This window comes from Pipistrellus kuhlii, unplaced genomic scaffold, assembly GCF_014108245.1.
Source record: "Pipistrellus kuhlii isolate mPipKuh1 unplaced genomic scaffold, mPipKuh1.p scaffold_m20_p_25, whole genome shotgun sequence".
Classification (NCBI taxonomy): domain Eukaryota; kingdom Metazoa; phylum Chordata; class Mammalia; order Chiroptera; family Vespertilionidae; genus Pipistrellus; species Pipistrellus kuhlii.
Window position 1 is genome coordinate 693951 of NW_023425524.1, and position 20779 is coordinate 714729.

The window sequence follows — 20779 nt, forward strand, 5'->3', positions numbered from 1 at the left end:
AGCTATGGGTGCCCCATGATTCAAGCTTTCTCTCTTCCAAGAGAAACCCACTTCCTAGTCTAATCGTTTCTCAGTTGACTCAGGCCAGTGGTCAGCAAACTCATCAGTCCACAGAGCCAAATATCAACAGCACAACGATTGACATTTCTTTGGAGAGCCACATTTTTTAAACTTAAACTCCTTCTAGCACCACTTCTTCAACATAGGCTCGCCCAGGCCGTGGTATTTTGTGGAAGAGCCACACTCAAGGGGCCAAAGAGCCGCCTCATGTAGCTCGAGAGCCGCAGTTTGCCGACCACGGACTCAGGTGGGTCCAAGTCCGCCTTCGTGGATTCGTTCAGGATAAATTCTAAGTGACCGTGTACACGGTTAATTTTTTAAGTGACTGATCACCGTCTAGATTTCTGAGTCACCAGCCTGAGCCTGTGGGGTACGAAGCACAGGAAACCCCTCTCAGCGCCACCCCTGCCGTCTGTGGTTGGCCCCTACTAACACCAGCTCCCCTGCTCGTCTGCCCTTTTAACAGCAAACACAAAGCAGGTCTCCCCTCACTGACTTGAGTGAGTTGGATCTCAGGTGTTTTGTTTTTTTCTTTTTAATATATATATATATATTTTTATTGATTTCAGAGAGGAAGGGAGAGGGAGAGAGAGAGAGACAGAAACATCAGTGATGAGAGAGAAACATGGATCGACTGCTTCCTGCACGCCAAACACTGGGGATGGAGCCTGCAACCCCACCATGGGCTCTGACCAGGAATACAACTGTGACCTCCTGGTTCATAGGTTGATGCTCAACCACTGAGCCACGCCAACCGGGCCATGGGTTGATTCTTGTAAGTGCCTTGACCAGGGATTGAACCACAACCCGGGCATGTGCCTTTGACCGGAATCGAACCCGGGACCCTTCAGTTCACAGGCCGATGCTCTACCCACTGAGCCACACCGGCCAGGGCTCGTTTAACCTTTTTGGAATACATCACGGTTATACATTAAGGGAAAACCATGAACGCTTAGCCAGGCAACGGAAGAACATCTTGCATTCTAAAATATGCGTCTCCTAGGACAAGGACGCGCATTGAACTGCGATAAATTACAGTGTGTTTAAAGATTAAATGGTCTCTCCGCCTGCGTCCCCTCCCTGCTCTGTTCTCCCCTCCACGCAGCTGCCAGGCTAATCCTCCAAAAACACCAATTTTCACGTGCCACTTCTCCAAACCGTATTTCCCATCTCCCTGGTGCCTGAAAAATCATGTCCAATGCTTTTGTCTGCAAATGCATACAGACTCCAGGTTTTGGTTACTTGCTAAAGTAGCACCAACTGCCGAAACCGGTTTGGCTCAGTGGATAGAGCGTCGGCCTGCGGACCGAAGGGTCCCAGGTTTGATTCCGGTCAGGGGCATGTACCTTGGTTGCGGGCACATCCCCGGTGGGGGGTGTGCAGGAAGACAGCTGGTCAATGTTTCTCTCTAATCGATGTTTCTAGCTCTCTAACCCTGTAAAAAATCAATAAAATATATTAAAAAAATAAATAAAAATAATAAAGTAGCACCAGCTCATGGTGACAGGTGTGTGAGTGAAATGCAACGTCTGATTCCATGGTTACCACGTCTGCAAGCCCTGTTTTTGGGGAAAGGAAAACTGGAAGTTCCAGAACAGCCTGGTCATGGCCGCAGGAAACTGAACACGTGATTCCGAGATCCATGCATATGAGGTGCTGTCGAGAGATGTTGAAAATGTCCATGGTAAAGAGTGTTTTTCAAACACCCCGAGCAGCAATAAGAGGAGAAGCAAGGAGGTGTAGTGTGATAGCAAATAGATTGTGTCAGACCCCTTCGGGAACTCTGGTGCCTAAAAATTATTTTTAAATTACTTTTTTTTCAGTTGTCGCAATAATAGCTTTCGTTTGCATTATATTTTACTAGAGGCCCGGTGCACAAAATTTGTGCACTAGGGAGGGGGTGGTCCCTCAGCCTGGCCTGCACCCTCTCGCAGGCCGGGAGCCCTCGGGGGATGTCAGACTGATGGCTTAGGCCCGGTCCCCCTAAGCCGTCAGTTGGACCTCCTTAGTGCTGCTGCAGAGGCTGAAAAAGCTCCAGCTGTGATCCCAAGTCTGGCTGAGCAGCACTCCCCCTGAGGGAGCACACTGATCACCGAGGGATAGTTCCTACATTGAGCGTCTGCCCCCTGGTGGTCAGTGTGTGTCATAGCAACCGGTCTTTCTGTCATTCGGTGGATTTGCATATTAACCTTTTATTACATAGGATAGTTTACACAGCCTGTGGGGAAAATAAAGGTAATTGTGGGTATGGTTGCAATTCATAAGAAAGGCGGTTCAATGAAATGGAATGAAAGGGAATAAAAATCAATGTTTATATCCAGTCTTTCTTTTAAAAAATTAATGCCCGGCCAGCATGCCTCAGTGGTTGTGCGCCGACCTATGAATCAGGAGGTCATGGTTTGATTCTGAGTTGCAGGCTCAGTCCCCAGGAAGGGGTGTGCAGGTGGCAGCCAACCGATGATTCTCTCTCATCATAGATGTTTCCATCTCTCTCTCCCTCTCTGAAAAAAAAAATGCATATTTTAAAAACGAACCTTAAGATGCATTTCTGCCACTTACCTTCTATTTGACATAAGAGCCCAGCCCGTGTGGCTCAGTGGTTGAATGTCGACCTTTGAACCAGGAGGTCAGGGTTCGATTCCCGGTCAGGGCACAGGCCTGGGTTGTGGGCTTGATCCCCAGTGTGGGGCTTGCAGGAGGCAGCCGATCCATGATGCTCTCTCATCCTTGATGCTTCTATCTCTCTCTCCCTCTCCTTCTCTGAAATCAATTAAAATATATATAATTTTTAATATAAAGATGGAATACGTAGTTTAGAGCTTTCAAAAGCAAACCATCTCTAGAGCAAGGCTCCATTTCCTCAGCTTGGGCTGCTCATCAGATAGCCTGGCCTGATAAGCACCCGCGGTGACACTTCCATAAACGAGAAGCACGAACCACCACACACCCAGCCTCGGCACCGATTCTGAGAGAAAACACTCAGAAGAGAATTTCCCTGCTCACCAGAGGGCGGACGGAGAGGAAGTGGGTCCTCCCACCCCCAAATTTCCCCGGGGAAGCGTCCCTCTGGACGGCATTTCTCTCCGGAGACACGGGGCGGGCGCCTCATGCCTTCGTAGCACGTTTCGGAGGAGAAAGCCCATCGGGAGAGCGCCATGGGCGTCTGGACCACCCGGCCAGGCCCCGGACGCCAGGAGGGTATGTAGACCTGCGGTGCTTGCCTGCGGTGCTCATCGGAGCTGAGGTTTTAGCGAGAGGCGGCTCCTTTTCAAGGACCTGTTCGTATTGTGCACTAAGCCCTAGCCGGTGTGGCTCAGTGGATAGAGCGTCGGCCTGCGGACGGAAGGGTCCCAGGTTCGATTCAGGCCAAGGGCACCTGGTTTCGGGCTCGAACCCCAGGTTGGGGGGGGGGGGGGTGTTCGGGAGGCAGCGATCAATAATTCTCTCTCATCATTCAGCTTAAAAATATTTTTTATGGATTTCAGAGAGGAAGGGAGAGGGGAAGAGAGCTAGAAATATCAATGATGGCTGAAACCGGTTTGGCTGGGTGGATTCCGGTCAAGGGCATGTACCTTGGTTGCGGGCACATCCCCTGTGGGGGGTGTGCAGGAGGCAGCTGATGGATGTTTCTCTCTCATCGATGTTTCTAACTATCTCTCTTCCTCTCTGTGAAAAATCAATAAAACATTAAAAAAGAAAAGAAAAGAAATATCCATGATGAGAGAGAATCATGGATCGGCTGCCTCCTGCACGCCCCGCACTGGGGATCCAGCCCAAACCAGGCAGGTGCCCTGACCGGGAATGGAGTGGTGACCTCCAGGGTCCCAGGTGGACGCTCAGCCCCGGAGCCTGAGCCGGGCCGGGCGGGTCTGTGCGGGCTGTGCGGGCGGTGCCCCCGCTGCTCGGACCTGGGCGCAGCGGGCAGGCGCGCGGGCGGGGAGGATGGCGAGGCTGGGGGTGCGCACAGGGCACCCGACCGGTCCCGCCGCTGCAGGAGGGACCCAGGACCGCGGCTGAGGGGTTCCCCTAGGTGCCGGAGCAGGAAGTGCGCGCGAGGAGGAGCCAGGAGGAGGGGGAAGGAGGAGGAGAAGGAGGAGGAGGAGCAGCAGCGGGAGGGAGCCGGGCTGGAGGAGGGGCGCAGCCGGCGTGAGCCCCGCGCGCCCCGATCGCAGGCTCCCGGGTCCCCGCCGCCGCTCCTCCCGCCCGGAGCCTGCGGGGCCCCCTCGGGCGCCGTCTCCCCATCCACCTGCCCCTCCCATGGCTTCGCCGGAGGACCCCCTGCGCGCAGGTAACGGGGCGCTGCGCCGCGCTCACCTGGGGCGGTGGTTGGGGCCCGAGTCCCGGGGACCCCCGAGGGGCGCCGGGCCCGGGGCCTCGCGGGGCCGATCGGGGGACCTTGGCACGAGGTCCTCCGCCCCCCCATCCCGTACCCCGATCTCTGCCCCGGCTCGCCTTCCGCCCCCTCCGCCCCCCGCCCTGCGCTTTTGTTTGCGCTCCTGCCCCGCGCCCGCCAGGTTGGGACAAGTCCTCCAGCGCCGGCGGAGAGGAAGGTGGATTCCCCGGCCCGGCCTCTCCCTGCCTCCCTCTCCCAGGCCTCCTGGCTCATCTGCCTCTCAGGTCACTTGTGCGAAATGGGCTTGGTCTACAGCAGTGTTTCCCAAACTATTGGCATACGGGCGCCCCTTCTATAATTTTCGTAACGCGGAGTCCCCCTCGTGCTCATGAGAACGCAGAATGAGGCGCAGCTAAGCACGGTGCAGTGCGTGTCCCCACCAAACTCCGGTGCAACCCGTACCCCCACCTGACTCTTCCCGCACCCCTGGGGGTGCACGTACCGCACTTTGGGGAACACTGTTAGAGCCCTCGAGCTATTGCATGCACACCAGCGTCTCCGAAACAAGAGCCTGGTCCACCTGGGGGACCCTACCTACGGGTGGGGGGGCTGGGTGTCTCTGATTAGATGGGCCTCTAGTCCTGTCCTTGCTGTAAAATACTGTCTAGCCCTGGCCGGTGTGGCTCAGTGGATAGAGCGTCAGCTTGGGGACTGAAGGTGTCCCTGGAGGTGTCCCGGGTTCGATTCCGGTCAAGGGCACGTGCAGCAGGCAGCCAGTGGCTGTGATGCCTCTCTTTCTGTCTCTCCCTCTCCTCTCTCTTCCACTCTTTCTAAAAATCAGTGGGGGAAACTCTGGAGAGGATGAAAAAGTATATATATATACTGTGTGTGTGTGCCTGCTAGGAAGGCCAGAGTCTGAAGGTTCTCCAATCTCACTTGGATTTTCTTTCTTTTAAAAAGTATATATATAGCCGGGACCAGTTTGGCTCAGTGGATAGAGCGTCAGCCTGCGGACTGAAAGGTCCCGGATTCGATACCGGGCAAGGGCATGGACCTTGGTTGCAGGCACATCCCCATTAGAGGGTGTGCAAGAGGCAGCTGATCAATGATTCTCTCTCATCGATGTTTCTAACTCTCTATCTCTCTCTTCCTCTCTGTGAAAAATCAATAAAATATATATATATTTTAAAAAGTATATATATATACATACATATATATATATATATATATATACACAATTTTTTTTTTTTTTACAGAGAGGAAGGGAGAGGGATAGAGAGCCAGAAACATCGATGAGAGAGAAACATCGATTAGCTGCCTCCTGCACACCCTCTAATGGGGATGCGCCCGCAACCAAGGCACATGCCCTTGACCGGAATCGAACCCGGGACCCTTTGGTCCCCAGGCTGACGCTCCATCCACTGAGCCACACCGGTCAGGGCCCCCCTCGCACTTTTGAAAAGATGCCCACGCGGTGCTGCCTCTGGAGCTTGGCAGATGGCCGCTCCCTTCCCCACCCCTCCCAGGGCTTCCGTCCTCTCGCGCCTCGTTTCCCAGCTCAGCTCCCAGATCGCGTTTCACACCCACGTGTGCCTTCCACCAACCCGTTCGCCAAACGGTGGTCACAGTGACCTTTTCTTTAAAAAAAAATCTTTTTTTAAAAATTGATTTCAGAGAGGAAGGGAAAGGGAGAGAGAGAGACAGAAACATCAACGATGGGAGAGAATCATGGATCGGCTGCCTCCTGCACGCCCCACACTGGGAATGTGCCCTGACTGGGAATTGAACCGTGACCTCCTGGTTCATAGGTCAGCACTTAAGCCATGCCGGCTGGGCATCCCTGTTATTCTCCATAGAAAGCACGAAAGGCACCCTGGCCGGTGCGGCTCAGTGGACAGAGCGTCAGCCTACGGACTGAAGGGTCCTGGGTTCGATTTTCAGTCAAGGGCACATGCCTGGGTTTCAAGCTCCATCCCCAGTGCGGGGCGTGCAGGCGGCCACCGATCAATGATTCTCTCTCATCATTGATGTTTCTCTCTCTCCCTCTCCCTTCCTCTCCGAAATCAATAAAAATATATATGTATTTAAAAAAAATCCAAAAGCTCCCCCCCCCTGGACTCCAGATGCTGGGAATTTGGGAAACAGACTCGCTTCTGTCTTTGTTTTCTCTGAAAAGACGCCATTCGAGCAGAACCTTGAACGTCCTTGAAGACAATGTCTAGGAACTGTTGACCTTGAGATGTGGGTCTTAGAGAGGAGGATGAGTAGATGAGATGGTGCATTTAGGGTTGATGCTGGGCCCACCCGGCGTGGCTCCGTGGTTGAGTGTCGACCTAGGAACCAGGAGGTCCCGGTTCGATTCCCGGTCAGGGCACAGGCCCGGGTTGTGGGCTCCATCCCCAGAGTGGGGCATGCAGGAGGCGGCCGATCCATGATTCTCTCTCATCATGGATGCTTCTCTCTCTCCCTCTTCCTTCCTCTCTGAAGTCAATAAAGATATCATTTAAAAAATAAATAAATTTTTAAAATAAAATTAATAATAAAAAAACACATCCTCGACTAAGGATTAAAAATACATTTAAAAAAGATTCTGTGAGATATTTTTGTTAATCGGTCACCTGAGGATATTTTCCCATTGATTTTTAGAGGGAGTGGAAGGGGGCAGGGGAGAGACACACAGAGAGAAACATCGATGTGAGAGACACACATCGGTACCCCAACCAGAACGGGGATTCAGCCTGCAACCGAGGTACGTGCCCTTGGCTGGAATTGAACTCGGGCCCCTTGGGTCCTCAGGCCAACGCTCCATCCGATGAGCCAAACCAGCTATGGCCTGTGAGGATGCTTGACTTGAATAGTTCACCTGAACCACATTCAGACACTTAATATTTTATTTATTTTCTTTTAATTTTTTAAAAATATTTTTCTATTGATTTCAGAGAGCCAGGGAGACGGAGAGGGAGATAGAAAATCAATGATGAGAGAGAACCACTGATTGGCTGCCTCCTTTACACCCCCAACTGGGGATCAAGCCCACAACCTGGGCATGTGCCAACCAGCACTGAACCTGGGACTCTTCAGTCCCCAGGCTGATTCTCTATCCACTGAGCCAAACCAGCCAGGGCGACGTTGAATATTTTAATATGATAAAAATAGATCGCAGAGGGGCAGGAAACGGGAGGAAGCAGGAGTCAAATTCACTCACTCCTGCTTGAGGTCCTAATCGGATTCAGGAGGAGGGCCGTCCGGGCCACGCCTGCGTGGTTTGTGGTTATTTGTAACTCAGTGTTTGTAGATACCGTATTTTTCGGACCATAAGACGCACTTTTTCTCCCCCAGAAGTGGGGGGAAAAGTCCCTGTGTCTTATGGTCCAAATATAGCCTACACATATACTTTAAAAAAAAAGTTTTTTTACTTGCCCGGCTCTGTGTGGTCTCTGTGTGCTTGCCCGGCTCTAAAATGGTTCTAAATGCTGCTGTTTACTTTACAGGGTTGATTACATGTGTTTATGACTGTGATGTTGGGTTTTAATGCACATAAAATATTTTAGGACACTATTTGTTTCAGAATCTTTTTTTCTTCATTTCCCTTCTCTAAAAACTGGTGCGTCTTATGGTCCGGAGCGTTTTATGGTCCGAAAAATACGGTACTTATCCATAATCGTAAAAAAAAAAAGTAAAGATAAAAATTATGAACAACAAATACATATCTATCAACAAGTGAATCTAAAAGCCAAGTGAATTAAAAATCTGAGGAACAGAATACACTGGTGACTAGAATAGAATCAGGGGCATAGAATGGAAGGGGATTGATCCTTCTCAGGGGGAAAGGGGTGTCTGTGGGGGGGGAGGTACAGAAGAGATTGGACAAAAATCATACACCTATGGATGAGGACGGGGGGGGGGGTAGGTAAAGGCAGAGGGTGGAGTGGGGACCAGGTGGAGGGGAACTATGGAGGAGTGCGGGGGTAGAGAAACAATTGTAATAATCTGAACAATAAAGATTTACTAAAAAATTTGCAGCAACCTGGATGGAATTGGAGAACATCATGCTGAGTGAAATAAGCCAGTCAATGAAAGAGAAACACCACATGACCTCACTCATTTATGGATAATAAAGGACATTATAAACGGATGAACCAACAGATAGATGTAGAGGCAATGACAGTGGGGAGCGGAGGGAGATCTGGGGGAGATAAGAGATCAACCGAAGGACTCGTATACATGCATATAAGCATAACCAACGGACACAAAACTCTGCGGAGGGAGAGCATGTATGGGAGGGGGGCAATGGTAAAATATGTACACAGATAATAATTTAATAAAAAAAAAAGTAAAAGAAAAAAAAAAGAAAAGAAAAAAAAAAGAAGTCTGTCTTCGTCTCCTTCTGGCGCAGCCGGAAGCCGCCCCTTCTCATTGTGTCTCTGCTGGCGTGACCGAGGCGTGAAGACGGTCATGAGAGGACACGCGTGCTTCCCACTAACGAGCTTCTCCCGCTTGTGTTTCCCTGCAGCCCGCGTGGCCGCGGAGCCCGTGGAGGACACGGACCCCAGCACGCTGTCCTTCCACGTGGTAGGTCCTGCTTCCCAGCTTTCCCCATCTTTACGGTTTTTATTTTATTTTATGCATTTTTTATATATATTTTATTGATTTTTTTTTTTTTTTTACAGAGAGGAAGGGAGAGGGATAGAGAGTTAGAAACATCGGTGAGAGAGAATCACCGATCAGCTGCCTTCTGCACACCCCCCACTGGGGATGTGCCTGCCACCAAGGTACATGCCCTTGACCGGAATTGAACCCGGGATCCTTCAGTCCGCAGGCTGACGCTCTATCCACTGAGCCAAACCGGTTTCGGCAATTTATTCATTTTTTATATATATTTTATTGATTTTTTTTTTTTTTTTTTTTTTACAGAGAGGAAGGGAGGGAGAGATAGAGAGTTAGAAACATCGATGAGAGAGAATCATCGATCAGCTGCCTCCTGCACACCCCCTACTGGGGATGTGCCCGCCACCAAAGTACATGCCCTTGATCGGAATCGAACCTGGGACCCCTTAGACTGCAGGCCGACGCTCTATCCACTGGGCCACACCGGCCAGGGCTAAAGGCTCCCCTTTGTAAACCAGGAAGTAGGGGGAAGCCCGGCCCGTGGACAGGATAGGAAGTGTGTGTCGGGTCAGAGCTGCGGGAGCTCGGAAGGCTGTTCTGCCTCCTGTCCCAACACCAGCTTCTCATCAGCCTTGCTCTGGCTTCTCTAAGTCTAGAACACAGCCCGGCTGGTGTGGCTCAGTGGTGAGCGTCCACCCAGGAACCAGGAGGTCAGGGTTCGATTCCCGGTCAGAGCACATGGCAGGGTTTCGAGCTCCATCCCCACTGGGGGGTGTGCAGGAGGCAGCCTATCCATGATTCTCTCTCTCATCATGGATGTTTCTCTCCTTCCCTCCCTCTTTCTCTTCCTGTCTGAAATCAATATATATATATATATATATATATATATATATATACACACAAAAAAAAAAAAAAAAAAAAAAAAGAATACAAACAGGCTCTGGGTCAGCCTGAAGGAGAAGTCCAAGGCTAAACACATGCAAAGCTTTAAATTAAAATGGATAGAGCGTCAGCCTGCGGACTGAAAGGTCCCAGGTTCGATTCTGGTCAAGGGCACGTACCTTGGTTGTGGGCACATCCTCAGTAGGAGGTGTGCAAGAGGCAGCTAATCGATGATTCTCTCTCATTGGCGTTTCTAACTCTCTATCCCTCTCTCTTCCTCTCTGTAAAAAAATCAAAATATATATATTTAAAAAATTAATGAAATCGTGACTTTCGCAAGACAGAGCTTTCTCTTGGCTGTGGCCGTGTGTATGAGTGACTGTGATGTTTAAAACTAACTCTCCTCTCCTGTTGGTTTCTGCAGTCCGACAAGTACCCCATCCAGGACACGGGACCCCCTAAAGGTACGTACGGTTACTGCGGCTGCTCCAACTGGTGGTGGTTTCAAATCGTGAACAAAGCGCTAGCCCAAGCGATTTTTCGTTATTTAAGATGGTGAGACAGACGTACCAGTCATTGAGTTCATGGCGTCTTTGCTGGTTACCTCAGGCATGAGTTTTTTTGTTTTTGTTTTTTTTAAGAAATACGTTTTTAATGATTTTTACAAGAGAGGAAGGGAGAGAGAGAGATAGAAACGTCCATGAGGAGAGAGAGTCATGGATCGGCTGCCTCCCGCACACCCCATGCTGGGGATCCATCCCCCAAGGGCATGTGCCCTTGACTGGACTAGAACCCGGGACCTTTCAGTCCACAGGCCAATGCTCTATCCACTGGGCCACACCGGCCAGGGTGAGCCCTCCTTTGGTAACCGAACCGGCTTTCCTGTGGTTTGGGTGGAAGTCACTGTATGCCCTCCCCACCCCGTCACCCCCCTCCCTCCCTCCCTCCAGGCCCAGCCGGGGCCAGAGCCCTCCAGCCTCCGGCCGACCACACCTGATTCCGGTGAAGGCGCTGGCGGATGCTCCCCCCTCCACACCCCCCCCCCCCCCCCGCCTCCCTGGGGATGGCTGGGCTCAGCGTGCATTTGCTCATTAAAATCTACCCCTTCCCCCGCTATAGGTCCGGTTCCCACGGTGTTTCTAACATGGCGAGGCCCGGGACTCTGGGTGGCATGTGACAAAAAATCGAACTCAAGTTCATTTAAAAAGGGGGAAAGATTGCTGAAACCAGTGTGGCTCAGTGGATAGAGTGTCGGCCTGCAGACTGAAGGGTCCCGGGTTCGATTCCGGTCAAGGGCATGCACCTTGGTTGTGGGCACATCCCCAGTCGGGGGTGTACAGGAGGCAGCTGATCGATGATTCTCTCTCATCAATGTCTCTAACTCTCTATCCCTCTCTCTTTCTCTCTGTAAACAAATCAATAAAATATATTTTTTTAAAAGAGGATGTGTGGCGGGGAAAGATGATTGGCTTAAGGCCTTGGGGTGCCACTAGCTTCCTGCATTGGCCGGAGGCGCTGGCTGCATCCACCTAGGAGCCAGCAGGTCACAATTCGATTCCCGATCAGGGCGCAGGCCCGGGCTGCAGGCTCGATCTCCAGTGTGGGGCGTGCTGGAGGCAGCCGATCCAGGATTCTCTCTCATTGATGTTTCTGTCTCTTTCCCTCTCCCTTCCTCTCGGATATCAAGAAAAATAAATCGCCGAAACCGGTTTGGCTCAGTGGACAGAGCGTTGGCCTGCGGACTGAAAGGTCCCGGGTTCGATTCCGGTCAAGGGCATGCACCTTGGTTGCGGGCACGTCCCTCCCTCCCTCCTCTGAGTCTTCTGTTCCGGCAGCAGGCTTTCCCCACGGGGTGGTCATCTGGTCCCTGACACCCCCAGTTTCCCCTGGTGCTGCTCACGGGGGGGGGGGGGGGGGGGGCCTCCCCCAGCACCCACAGCCAGTTTCAGGGCCAGCGGTGCCAGGAGCCGTGTGGCCGTGCGGTCGGCGGGACCAGGTGTGGTCGGCCGGAGGCTGGAGGGCTCCGGGCCTGCAGGGAGCGGGGTGGTGGACGGGGAGGGTTTACCGTGACTTCCACCCAAACCACAGGAAAGCCGGTTCGGTGACCGAAGGAGGGGTGCTTGTCAGGCCCCTGAGTAGAAATCCTTGCCCACAGGCAGGCGCTTTGGGGGTGCAGATGGCAGAGGGGCCAGAGCTGCCCGCGGTCCCCCAGGAGGGAGCGAGGCCCTGGGCTCGGCTGGCTCCCCGGAGTGGCAGGGAGGGCATGACAGATCTGACCACCTTCGGGGCCCGTCCTGCCCCCGCTTCCTGGGGGGAGGCTTCCCGGCAGGCGTGGCGGGGTTCCCAGCAGAGCCTGCATCACAGCGGGGCACTGCGGGGGCACCGGGTGGGCGGGAGCGCCCGCTGGGCCCCCGTGGCTCTGCCAGGTGTCCCCCCCTCTCCGTCCCCGCTCACCAGGCTCCCCGCTCTGCTCCCCGGAATCACACGCTGTATCCGTGTGCCTGCTGGGGGTGTCCCGGGAATGGCAGGGGTGAGGGAGAGAGGGAGGGCCACGTGGGAGCCCGGCCCGGGCTCTGAGGGGGGCTCTGGCGGGCGCACACTCTGTCCTGCCCTTCCAGGGAGACTATGGGTGTTTGACCCCCCACCCCGGGGTGGGGTTCTCTGGCTCACAGGCACGGGCAGGGCCCAGTCCTGGGTGGCACCCAGGGGATAACCAGATGAAGAGTCCTCTGGGGAGTTTACATTTTATTTTATGTGATTTATATATTTTCATTTTTTAAAAATATATATTTTTTATTGATGTTTTATAGAGAGGAAGGGAGAGAGATAGAGAGTTAGAAACATCGATGAGAGATATCGACCAGCTGCCTCCTGCACCCCCCCCACTGGAGATGCGCCCGCAACCAAGGTCCATGCCCTTGACCGGAATCGAACCTGGGACCTTTCAGTCCACAAGCCAAGGCTCTATCCATTGAGCCAAACCGGTTTCGGCTATATATTTTTCTTGATATCCGAGAGGAAGGGAGAGGGAAAGAGACAGAAACATCAATGAGAGAAAATCATCCATCGGCTGCCTCCTGCACACCCCTCACTGGGGATCGAGCCTGCAACCCGGGCCTGTGCCCTGAGCGGGAATCGAATTGTGACCTGCTGGTTCCTAGGTGGATGCTCAACCACTGAGCCACCTCAGCTGGGCTCACTGTTTTGTTTTGTTTAATATATTTTATTGATTTTTTACAGAGAGGAAGATAGAGGGATAGAGAGTTAGAAGCATCGATGAGAGAGAATCATCGATCAGCTGCCTCTTGCACACCCCTCACTGGGGATGTGTCTGCAACCAAGGTACATGCCCTTGACCGGAATCGAACCTGGGACCCCTCAGTCCACAGGCCGATGCTCTATCCACTGAGCCACACCGGTTTCGGCCTGTCCATCTTTTTTTTTTTCTTTTTTTTTTGTTACAGCTGCAAAGCATTCCATAGCCTAAATGTCTCAGCTTTGCTACCCGCTCCTCTGCCGATGGGCACGCGGGCTGTCTTAGCTATTGGTAAATAACTGGGGGGTTTGTTTCAGGTTCAGATCTGGGCCCTGCTACCAGAAATCATGATGGGGGGCGGGGTGTGGGGGGTCTGGGGTCAGGCCAGGGAGCCTGCAGGCTAACACTTACCTGAGGGCCGGACTGAGAAGCTGCAGGACTGGGTGTGCCCGCGGCGAGGCCCGGTGGAGGGGGAGGGAGAGCAGAGCTCGGTCACGCCAGCCTGAGCGGATCCAGCGGTGACAGCAGGCCTCAGTTCCCCTATAGAGCAGGGAGGACACGTTAGCATCCACCTCCTAGGATGCGTGTGTGTGTGTGTGTGTGTGTGTGTGTGTGTGTGTGTGTGTGTGTGAGAGAGAGAGAGAGAGAGAGAGAGGAGAGAGAGAGAGAGAAGTGCACGGACCGAGTCTGGAAGTGCCTGACACACGCAAGCATCAGACGGACGGACGGAGGGAATCTGGCAAAAGAATTGTGCCGCCTGGCTGGTGTGGCTCAGTGGGTTGAGCATCGACCTGTGAACCCCAAGGAGGTCGAGGTTGGATTCCCAGTCAGGGCACATGCCCGGATTGGTGGCTCCATCCCCAGTGTGGGGCGTGCGGGATGCAGTCCATCCATGATTCTCTCCCATCATTGACTTTAAAAAAAAAAAATACATTTCATTGAATTTTTTTTTTTACAAAGGGAAAGCGAGAGAGATAGAAAGTTAGAAACATCCATCAGCTGCCTCCTGCACACCCCCTACTGAGGGGATGTGTCTGCAACCAAGGTCCATGCCCTTGACCGGAATCGAACCCGGGACCGTTCAGTCCGCAGGTCAATGCTCTATCCACTGAGCCAAACCAGCTTGGGCATCATCATTGGTTTTTTTTTTTAATCTATCCCTCTCCCTTCCTCTCTGAAATGAAAAACATATTTTTTATGAAAACGGAATTGTGCAGCCGAAACCGGTTTGGCTCAGTGGACAGAGCGTCGGCCTGCGGACTGAAAAGTCCCGGGTTCGATTCCGGTCAAGGGCAGGTACCTTGGTTGCGGGCACATCCCCAGAGGGGGGTGTGCAGGAGGCGGCTGATCCATGTCTCTCTCTCATCGATGTTTCCCACTCTCTATCCCTCTCCCTTTCTCTCTGTAAAAAATCAATAAAATATATTTAAAAAAAGAAGAAGAAAAAAAAAGAATTGTGCCAATCAGTGCCGGGGACTGTCAGAGCAGCAGAGAGGCGGGCTGTTCTAGAAAAAGGATGAGCCGCAGGGGCTCCGGGACTGCACTGTCACGGCCCCCTCTCTCTGCGGATCTCTGATCGGCCTTGAAGAGGTTTCCTGTTTTGAAAGAGCAAGATTGTTGCCTAGCAACCTGGACCTGCAGCGATGGTGCTGCTGGCTTTCTCCTAGAATCTGAGTTTTGCAAAACCTTCTCGAAGGTGGTGATGAGTTGGCAAATACGGCGGCTCTGAGCACGTACACTGGGTCTGTCTTCCGCCCTCCTGCGTGGGGGACGGGGTTATCAGGCGCAGGGATTCTTATCGCCAAAGACATACATCCTTGCAGAGGTCATGAACCAGGCCCAGACGTTTAAAAGCTTGCTCCAAAATTTGCATCCAATAACTTAACAATTTAATGGCTGCTAGTTTTTTAACACACGCGCGCGCGCGCGCACACATACACACACACACACACATATGTTGTTTTCAGACAGGAGTGGGAGAGAGAGAGGGGAACATCCATGACGAGAGAGAATCCTGGATCGGCTGCCTCCTGCACGCCCCACCCTGGGGATGGAGCCCGCAACCAAGGTCCATGCCCTTGACCGGAATCAAACCTGGGACCTTTCAGTCTGCAGGCCGATGCTCTATCCGCTGAGCCACACCGGTTTTGGCTCACTCCACATTTTGAGGGAAAAATGTCTTGGGTCTTTCCCCTCTCTGTGCTTCCTCCTACCGAGCTCTGTGTCTGTCTTTCCAGCGGAAGAAGGCGATCCAGTTCCTTTGGGCGGCCCGACGAACCCTGCCGTGCACCCGCAGGTGAGGATAACGCCAGTTACAGTTTTACCCTCCGGTGTGCGGGACCGGGGAGCTTAAGGAATGACCTTGTCTCTAGAATGAACACACAGCCCAGCTAGCATGGCTCCGGGACTGGGCATCGGCCTAGGAACCAGGAAGGCGGGCGTGCTTCTTGGATTTCCCTGCGGGTGGCTGCTGTGTGTCCCATCGGCGGGATGTGCTCCAGCGGCTGGAGGGCCAGGCAGGCTCTTTGAAACCAGCTTGGCAGCCAGAACAAAGGGTGCTCACCAGGCGAGAGACGTTTAAGACGAAACAAAACACACACACACACACACACACACACACACACACACACACACAAAAACCCTCCCTGTGGCTCGGGAAGTCAAAGCCAACGGAAAACACGCTCTTTGGAACGTCGGATATTCGCTCTTTTCGTGACTTAAAGTTTGTAGCTTAAAGAGCAAGAGCCTTGTTTGATTGATGCCGAGGGAGGACATTTGGGGCCGAACAGGGCAGTCCGACATGTCAGACCAGGTTTCATCAAGAACCCTTTCCTGGTAGAGATTTGAAGTCAGTACCCACCCCCCCAGGGCCGGACCCCTCCCCTGGTTTATTCCAGCTGGTACTGGCTGGGCGTGGGTGTCCTTAGACATTAAAAGAGCCAGATGGGTTGCCCGGTTGCTGGGCCGGCGTGGCTCAGTGGTTGAGCGTCGACCTAGGAACCAGGAGGTCACGGTTTGATTCCCGGTCAGGGCACAGGCCCGGGTTGTGGGCCCCATCCCCAGTGGGGGCGTGCAGGAGGCAGCCGATCCATGATTCTCTCGCATCTGATAACATCTCCATCCCTGCACGGGTGTGACGGTGTTTTTTTTGGTTTCTAGGAAGAAAACGGCTTTGCAGACACCCCCGGAGACCCCCTCACAGGTAAACGTGTTGAGAGCTAATCCCCCCCACACACACACACACTAACATGTGAAATGTCAGCTGACCTGAACGCAAATCAACTAAGTGGTGTAGGACCACCTAGGAACCCTGCACGAGTTAAGGTCACTATTAATGGATAGGGTAACTTTATTTTTATTTTTTTAATATATTTTATTGATTTTTTACAGAGCAGAAGGGAGAGGGAGAGAGAGAGTTAGAAACATCGATGAGAGATAGTCATCGATCAGCTGCCTCCTGCACACCCCCCACTGGGGATGTGCCCGCAACCAAGGTCCATGTCCTCGACCGGAATCGAACCTGGGACCCTTCAGTCTGCAGGCTGACGCTCTCTTTCTATCCACTGAGCCACTCCGGTCAGGGTGCGAGGATGACTTTTCAAGGGACAGCAGGGCACACCATTGAGAGCAGACAGGAGCGCCATCCGTCTGCCAGGCTGCCTGGTGCTGCCTCCCTCCCTCTCCCCCCCAGCGCCGCTGTCTCCTTAAAAGGCTGTTTGAGAGAAAATGAAGTCTTTCCTGTCGGTGGGGATCCAGCGCCCACCCACAGCCCTGGGGCCAGTTTCCTGGTGGGTGAAAAATAATAATCCGTTTTCCAGCTCCTAGCATTTAGCGGCCTCTGACGAAAATGTGTGGGTGTGGGTGTGTGTGTGTGTCCCAATGTCACCAAAGCCATGACCTGGCCTCTTTGACATTCATTTCCAACCACATGTGCGACCACACGGAGAGACAAAGGTGAGTGTGCACCCGAATCCACAGCTCTGCGGCCGGGTTCGACTCCCCGGGGCAGGCCGGGGCGGTGCGGTGCGGTGCGGGCTCCGGATCCGATCCTCCTGCCCCGAGCTCATTCCAGGACCCGGGGTTTCGCCGTGGGCAAAGGGGCCACTGTGACATGCTTCCTGTCTGACTGTCTGAGCAGGCCGGAGGCCGGGGACCCTGAGGGACCTTCCCGGTGATGATCTGAGCGCTCCCGGGGGCACCCAGCCCCTGAGAGGGGAACCCCCGGGGGAGTCGCGCTTGAAAAACCCCGCCCGAAGGGGGCCCCGTTAAGGGTCCCTCTGATCCCCTGCCAGCACCCCCACTGGGCTCCGCTAATCGCAACCTGTGTGAATTCTTGTCCCAGCTCACAGCCAACTGACTGTTCAGTGACCCGCCTGTGACCTGCCAGCCCCAGACTTCACAGCGGGACGTCCCACCACTGTTTTCTTTCCTTTTATTTTATTTTTAAAATATATTTTATAGATTTTTTTTTTTTTTTTTTTTTAAAGAGAGGAAGGGAGAGGGACAGAGAGCTAGAAACATCGATGAGAGAGAAACATCGACCAGCAGCCTCCTGCACACCCCCCACTGGGGATGTGCCCGCCACCAAGGTCCATGCCCTTGACCGGAATCAAACCTGGGACCTTTGATTCTGCAGGCCGACGCTCTATCCACTGAGCCAAACCGGTTTCGGCTTTTTTTTAAAAAAAAAATATTTTATTGATTTGAGAGAGGAAGGGAGAGGGAGAGAAAGAGAAACATCCCATCCATGATGGGAGAGAATCATGGATCAGCTGCCTCCTGCACACCCCCTACTGGGGATCAAGCCCACAACCTGGGCCTGTGCCCTTGGCCAGAATCAAACCTGGGACCCTTCAGTCTGCAGGCCGACGCTCTATCCACTGAGCCCAACCAGAGGGATCTGTTTCTTAATGGTTGTTTTAATGACTGACACACACACCTTGTCAAAGCGCCTGCTTGATGCCTGAACTCTTCTCTACTTTTTTTTTAAAATACATTTTTCTTGATTTCAGAGAGGAGAGGACAGAAAGAGAGAGAGAGAGAGAGAGAGAGAGAGAGAGAGAGAGAGAGAGATTGACATCCATGATGAGAGAGAATAATCATGGATCACTGCTTCCTGCACGTCCCACCCTGGGGATGGAGCCCGTAACCCGGGCCTGTGCCCTGACCGGGAATCGAACCGTGGCCTTCCGGTTTGTAGGTCGATGCTCAACCCCTGAGCCACGCCGGCCCCATCCAGGCTCTTCCTTCCCATCTGAACTGTCTGTCCATTGTGTCCCGTCTACGCTCACATAGGACGGGCTCTCGATGGCCACGGACGGGCTGCTGTGCCGGAAGCAGTAAGACCTGGTACACGGAGCAGTAAGACCTGGTACACAGAGCAGTAAGGCCTGGTACACGGAGCAGTAAGGCCTGGTACACAGAGCAGTAAGGCCTGGTACACGAAGTAGTAAGGCCTGGTACACGGAGCAGTAAGACCTGGTACACGGAGCAGTAAGACCTGGTACACGGAGCAGTAAGGCCTGGTACACGGAGCAGTAAGACCTGGTACACGGAGCAGTAAGGCCTGGTACACGGAGCAGTAAGGCCTGGGACACCGAGCTTTCTTTCGGGACCGGTGCTCCGGAGGGCCGAGTACATGGGCAGGTCTCCCGTCTGGCGGGGCAGACCGCAGGCCCCCGCTTGCCCGCACCCCAACCCCGATCCCCCCACGGCACATGTCAGGCCTGGCAGCTTCTGGTGCCAAGCACAGCCCGCCGGGGGTGTGTGTGTGTGTGTGTGTGTGTGTGTGAAGGATTGCACAATCCTTTAGAGGCCTTTGCACACACCCCGAAAACTGGAATATTCACTCCGTATCCAGGGTTGGGGAATGAGTGGTCGCTGATAACGCCAGAAAGCGTTCTTTTTACTTATTTATTTTTTTAATGTATGGCCACCGTATAATCTCTTTGTCTTTATCTGCGCTTTCTCCACCCCCAGGGCTGCCTCTGAAGTGGAGCCAACATCCGGGGGGGAGGAGGGGGGCAGGGTGTGCAGCATCCCCATTGGGTGCCTACAGCATGGGCTGGTGGTGGGCTCGATCCCCAGTAGGGGGAGTGCAGGAGGCAGCCCATCAATGATTCTCTCCCTCTCCCTCTCCCTTCCTCTCTGAAATCAATAAAAAATATATAAAAAGAAAGAAAAAAGGGCCCGGCTGGCCATGGCTCAGGGGTTGAGCATCGACCTAGAAACCAGGAGGTCACGGTTCGATTCCCAGTCAGGGCACAGGCCCGGGTTGCTGTGGGCTTGATCCCCAGTAGGGGGCGTGCAAGAGGCAGCTGATCCATGATTCTCTTTCATCATTGATATTTCTTTCTTTAAAAAAAAAATGTTTTATTGTTCTTTTACAGAAAGGTAGAGAGAGGGATAGAGAGCTAGAAACATCAGTGAGAGAGAAACATCCACCAGCTGCCTCCTGCACACCTCCTACTGGGGATGTGCCCACAACCAAGGTACATGCCCTTGACCGGAATCGAACCTGGGACCCTTCAGTCCATAGGCCGACGCTCTATCCACTGAGCCACACCGGTTAGGGCATCATGGATATTTCTATCTCCCTTTCCCTTCCTCTCTGAAATCAATAAAAATACATCTTAAAAAAAAAAGGGGGGGGGGTGGCCGAAACCGGTTTGGCTCAGTGGATAGAGCGTCGGTCTGCGGAATGAACGGTCCCGGGTTCGATTCCAGTCAAGGGCATGTACCTTGGTTGCAGGCACATCCCCAGTAGGAGGTGTGCAGGAGGCAGCTGGTCGATGTTTCTCTCTCATCAATATTTCTAGCTCTTATCCCTCTCTTCCCTTCTGTAAAAACTCAATAAAATATATTAAAAAAACACCAAAAATAAAAAAGGAAGGAAGGGCCTGGAGAGCCGAGGGCCTCGTCCGGGCCCCCGGCTGACGGGCGTGCGCTGTCCTGTCTGTCCCGCAGACGCCAGCGAGGTCAAGGCCAAGGCCGCCCGCGAGGCCCAGTCCTGCGGGGACGGCTGCGCCTGCTCCGCCTGCTCGCCCCGGCCGCCCACCATCAGCGACCTGCTCAACGACCAGGACCTGCTGGACGTGATCCGGATCAAGCTGGACCCCGTGCACCCCACCATCAAGAACTGGAGGAACTTCGCCAGCCGCTGGGGCATGCGCTACGACGAGCTGTACTTCCTGGAGCAGCGGCCGCAGAGCCCCACGCTGGAGTTCCTGCTGCGCAACAGCCAGCGGCCGGTGGGCCAGCTCCTGGAGCTGTGCCGGCTCTACCACCGCGCCGACGTGGAACGCGAGCTGCGCCGCTGGCTGGACGAGGAGTGGCCCAAGCGGGCGCGCGGCGACCACCCCCGGAACTCCTAGGCCCCGGTCCTCGCCGCGGACAACGTGAATCTGTGCCTTTATTATTTTTTTAATAATATATATATATTTTTTTTAGCCGATGCCGGTGTGGCTCAGTGGGTAGAGCGTCGGCCTGCGGACTGGAAGGGTCCCAGGTTCGATTCCGGTCAAGGGCGTGCGCCTTGGTTGCGGGCGCACCTCCAGAGGGAGGTGTGCAGGAGGCAGCTGGTCGATGTGTCTCTCTCATCGATGTTTCTAGCTCTCTATCCCTCTCCCTTCCTCTCTGTA

The 20779-nt window shown here is 53.5% G+C and overlaps 1 protein-coding gene across 1 annotated transcript; it reads left to right on the forward strand.

Moving 5' to 3' along the window:
* Positions 1–4317: 4317 nt before the first annotated feature.
* EDARADD (EDAR associated death domain) lies at positions 4318–20538 on the forward strand. Its single transcript, XM_036453370.1, has 6 exons — positions 4318–4348; positions 8907–8965; positions 10308–10347; positions 15377–15435; positions 16299–16341; positions 20106–20538. Exons 1-6 carry the CDS (start codon positions 4318–4320, stop codon positions 20510–20512), a joined length of 639 nt encoding a protein of 212 aa, XP_036309263.1. The 3' UTR covers positions 20513–20538.
* The last annotated feature ends 241 nt before the right edge of the window (positions 20539–20779 follow it).

What these genes read in the sequence shown, in the direction of transcription:
- EDARADD (XM_036453370.1), top strand. Translation starts at nt 4,318, where the DNA reads ATGGCTTCGCCGGAGGACCCCCTGCGCGCAG. An exon ending in GCACGCTGTCCTTCCACGTG is followed by an intron (nt 8,966 to 10,307) that starts GTAGGTCCTGCT and finishes TGGTTTCTGCAG; the next exon opens with TCCGACAAGTACCCCATCCA. An exon ending in CCCCGGAGACCCCCTCACAG is followed by an intron (nt 16,342 to 20,105) that starts GTAAACGTGTTG and finishes TCTGTCCCGCAG; the next exon opens with ACGCCAGCGAGGTCAAGGCC.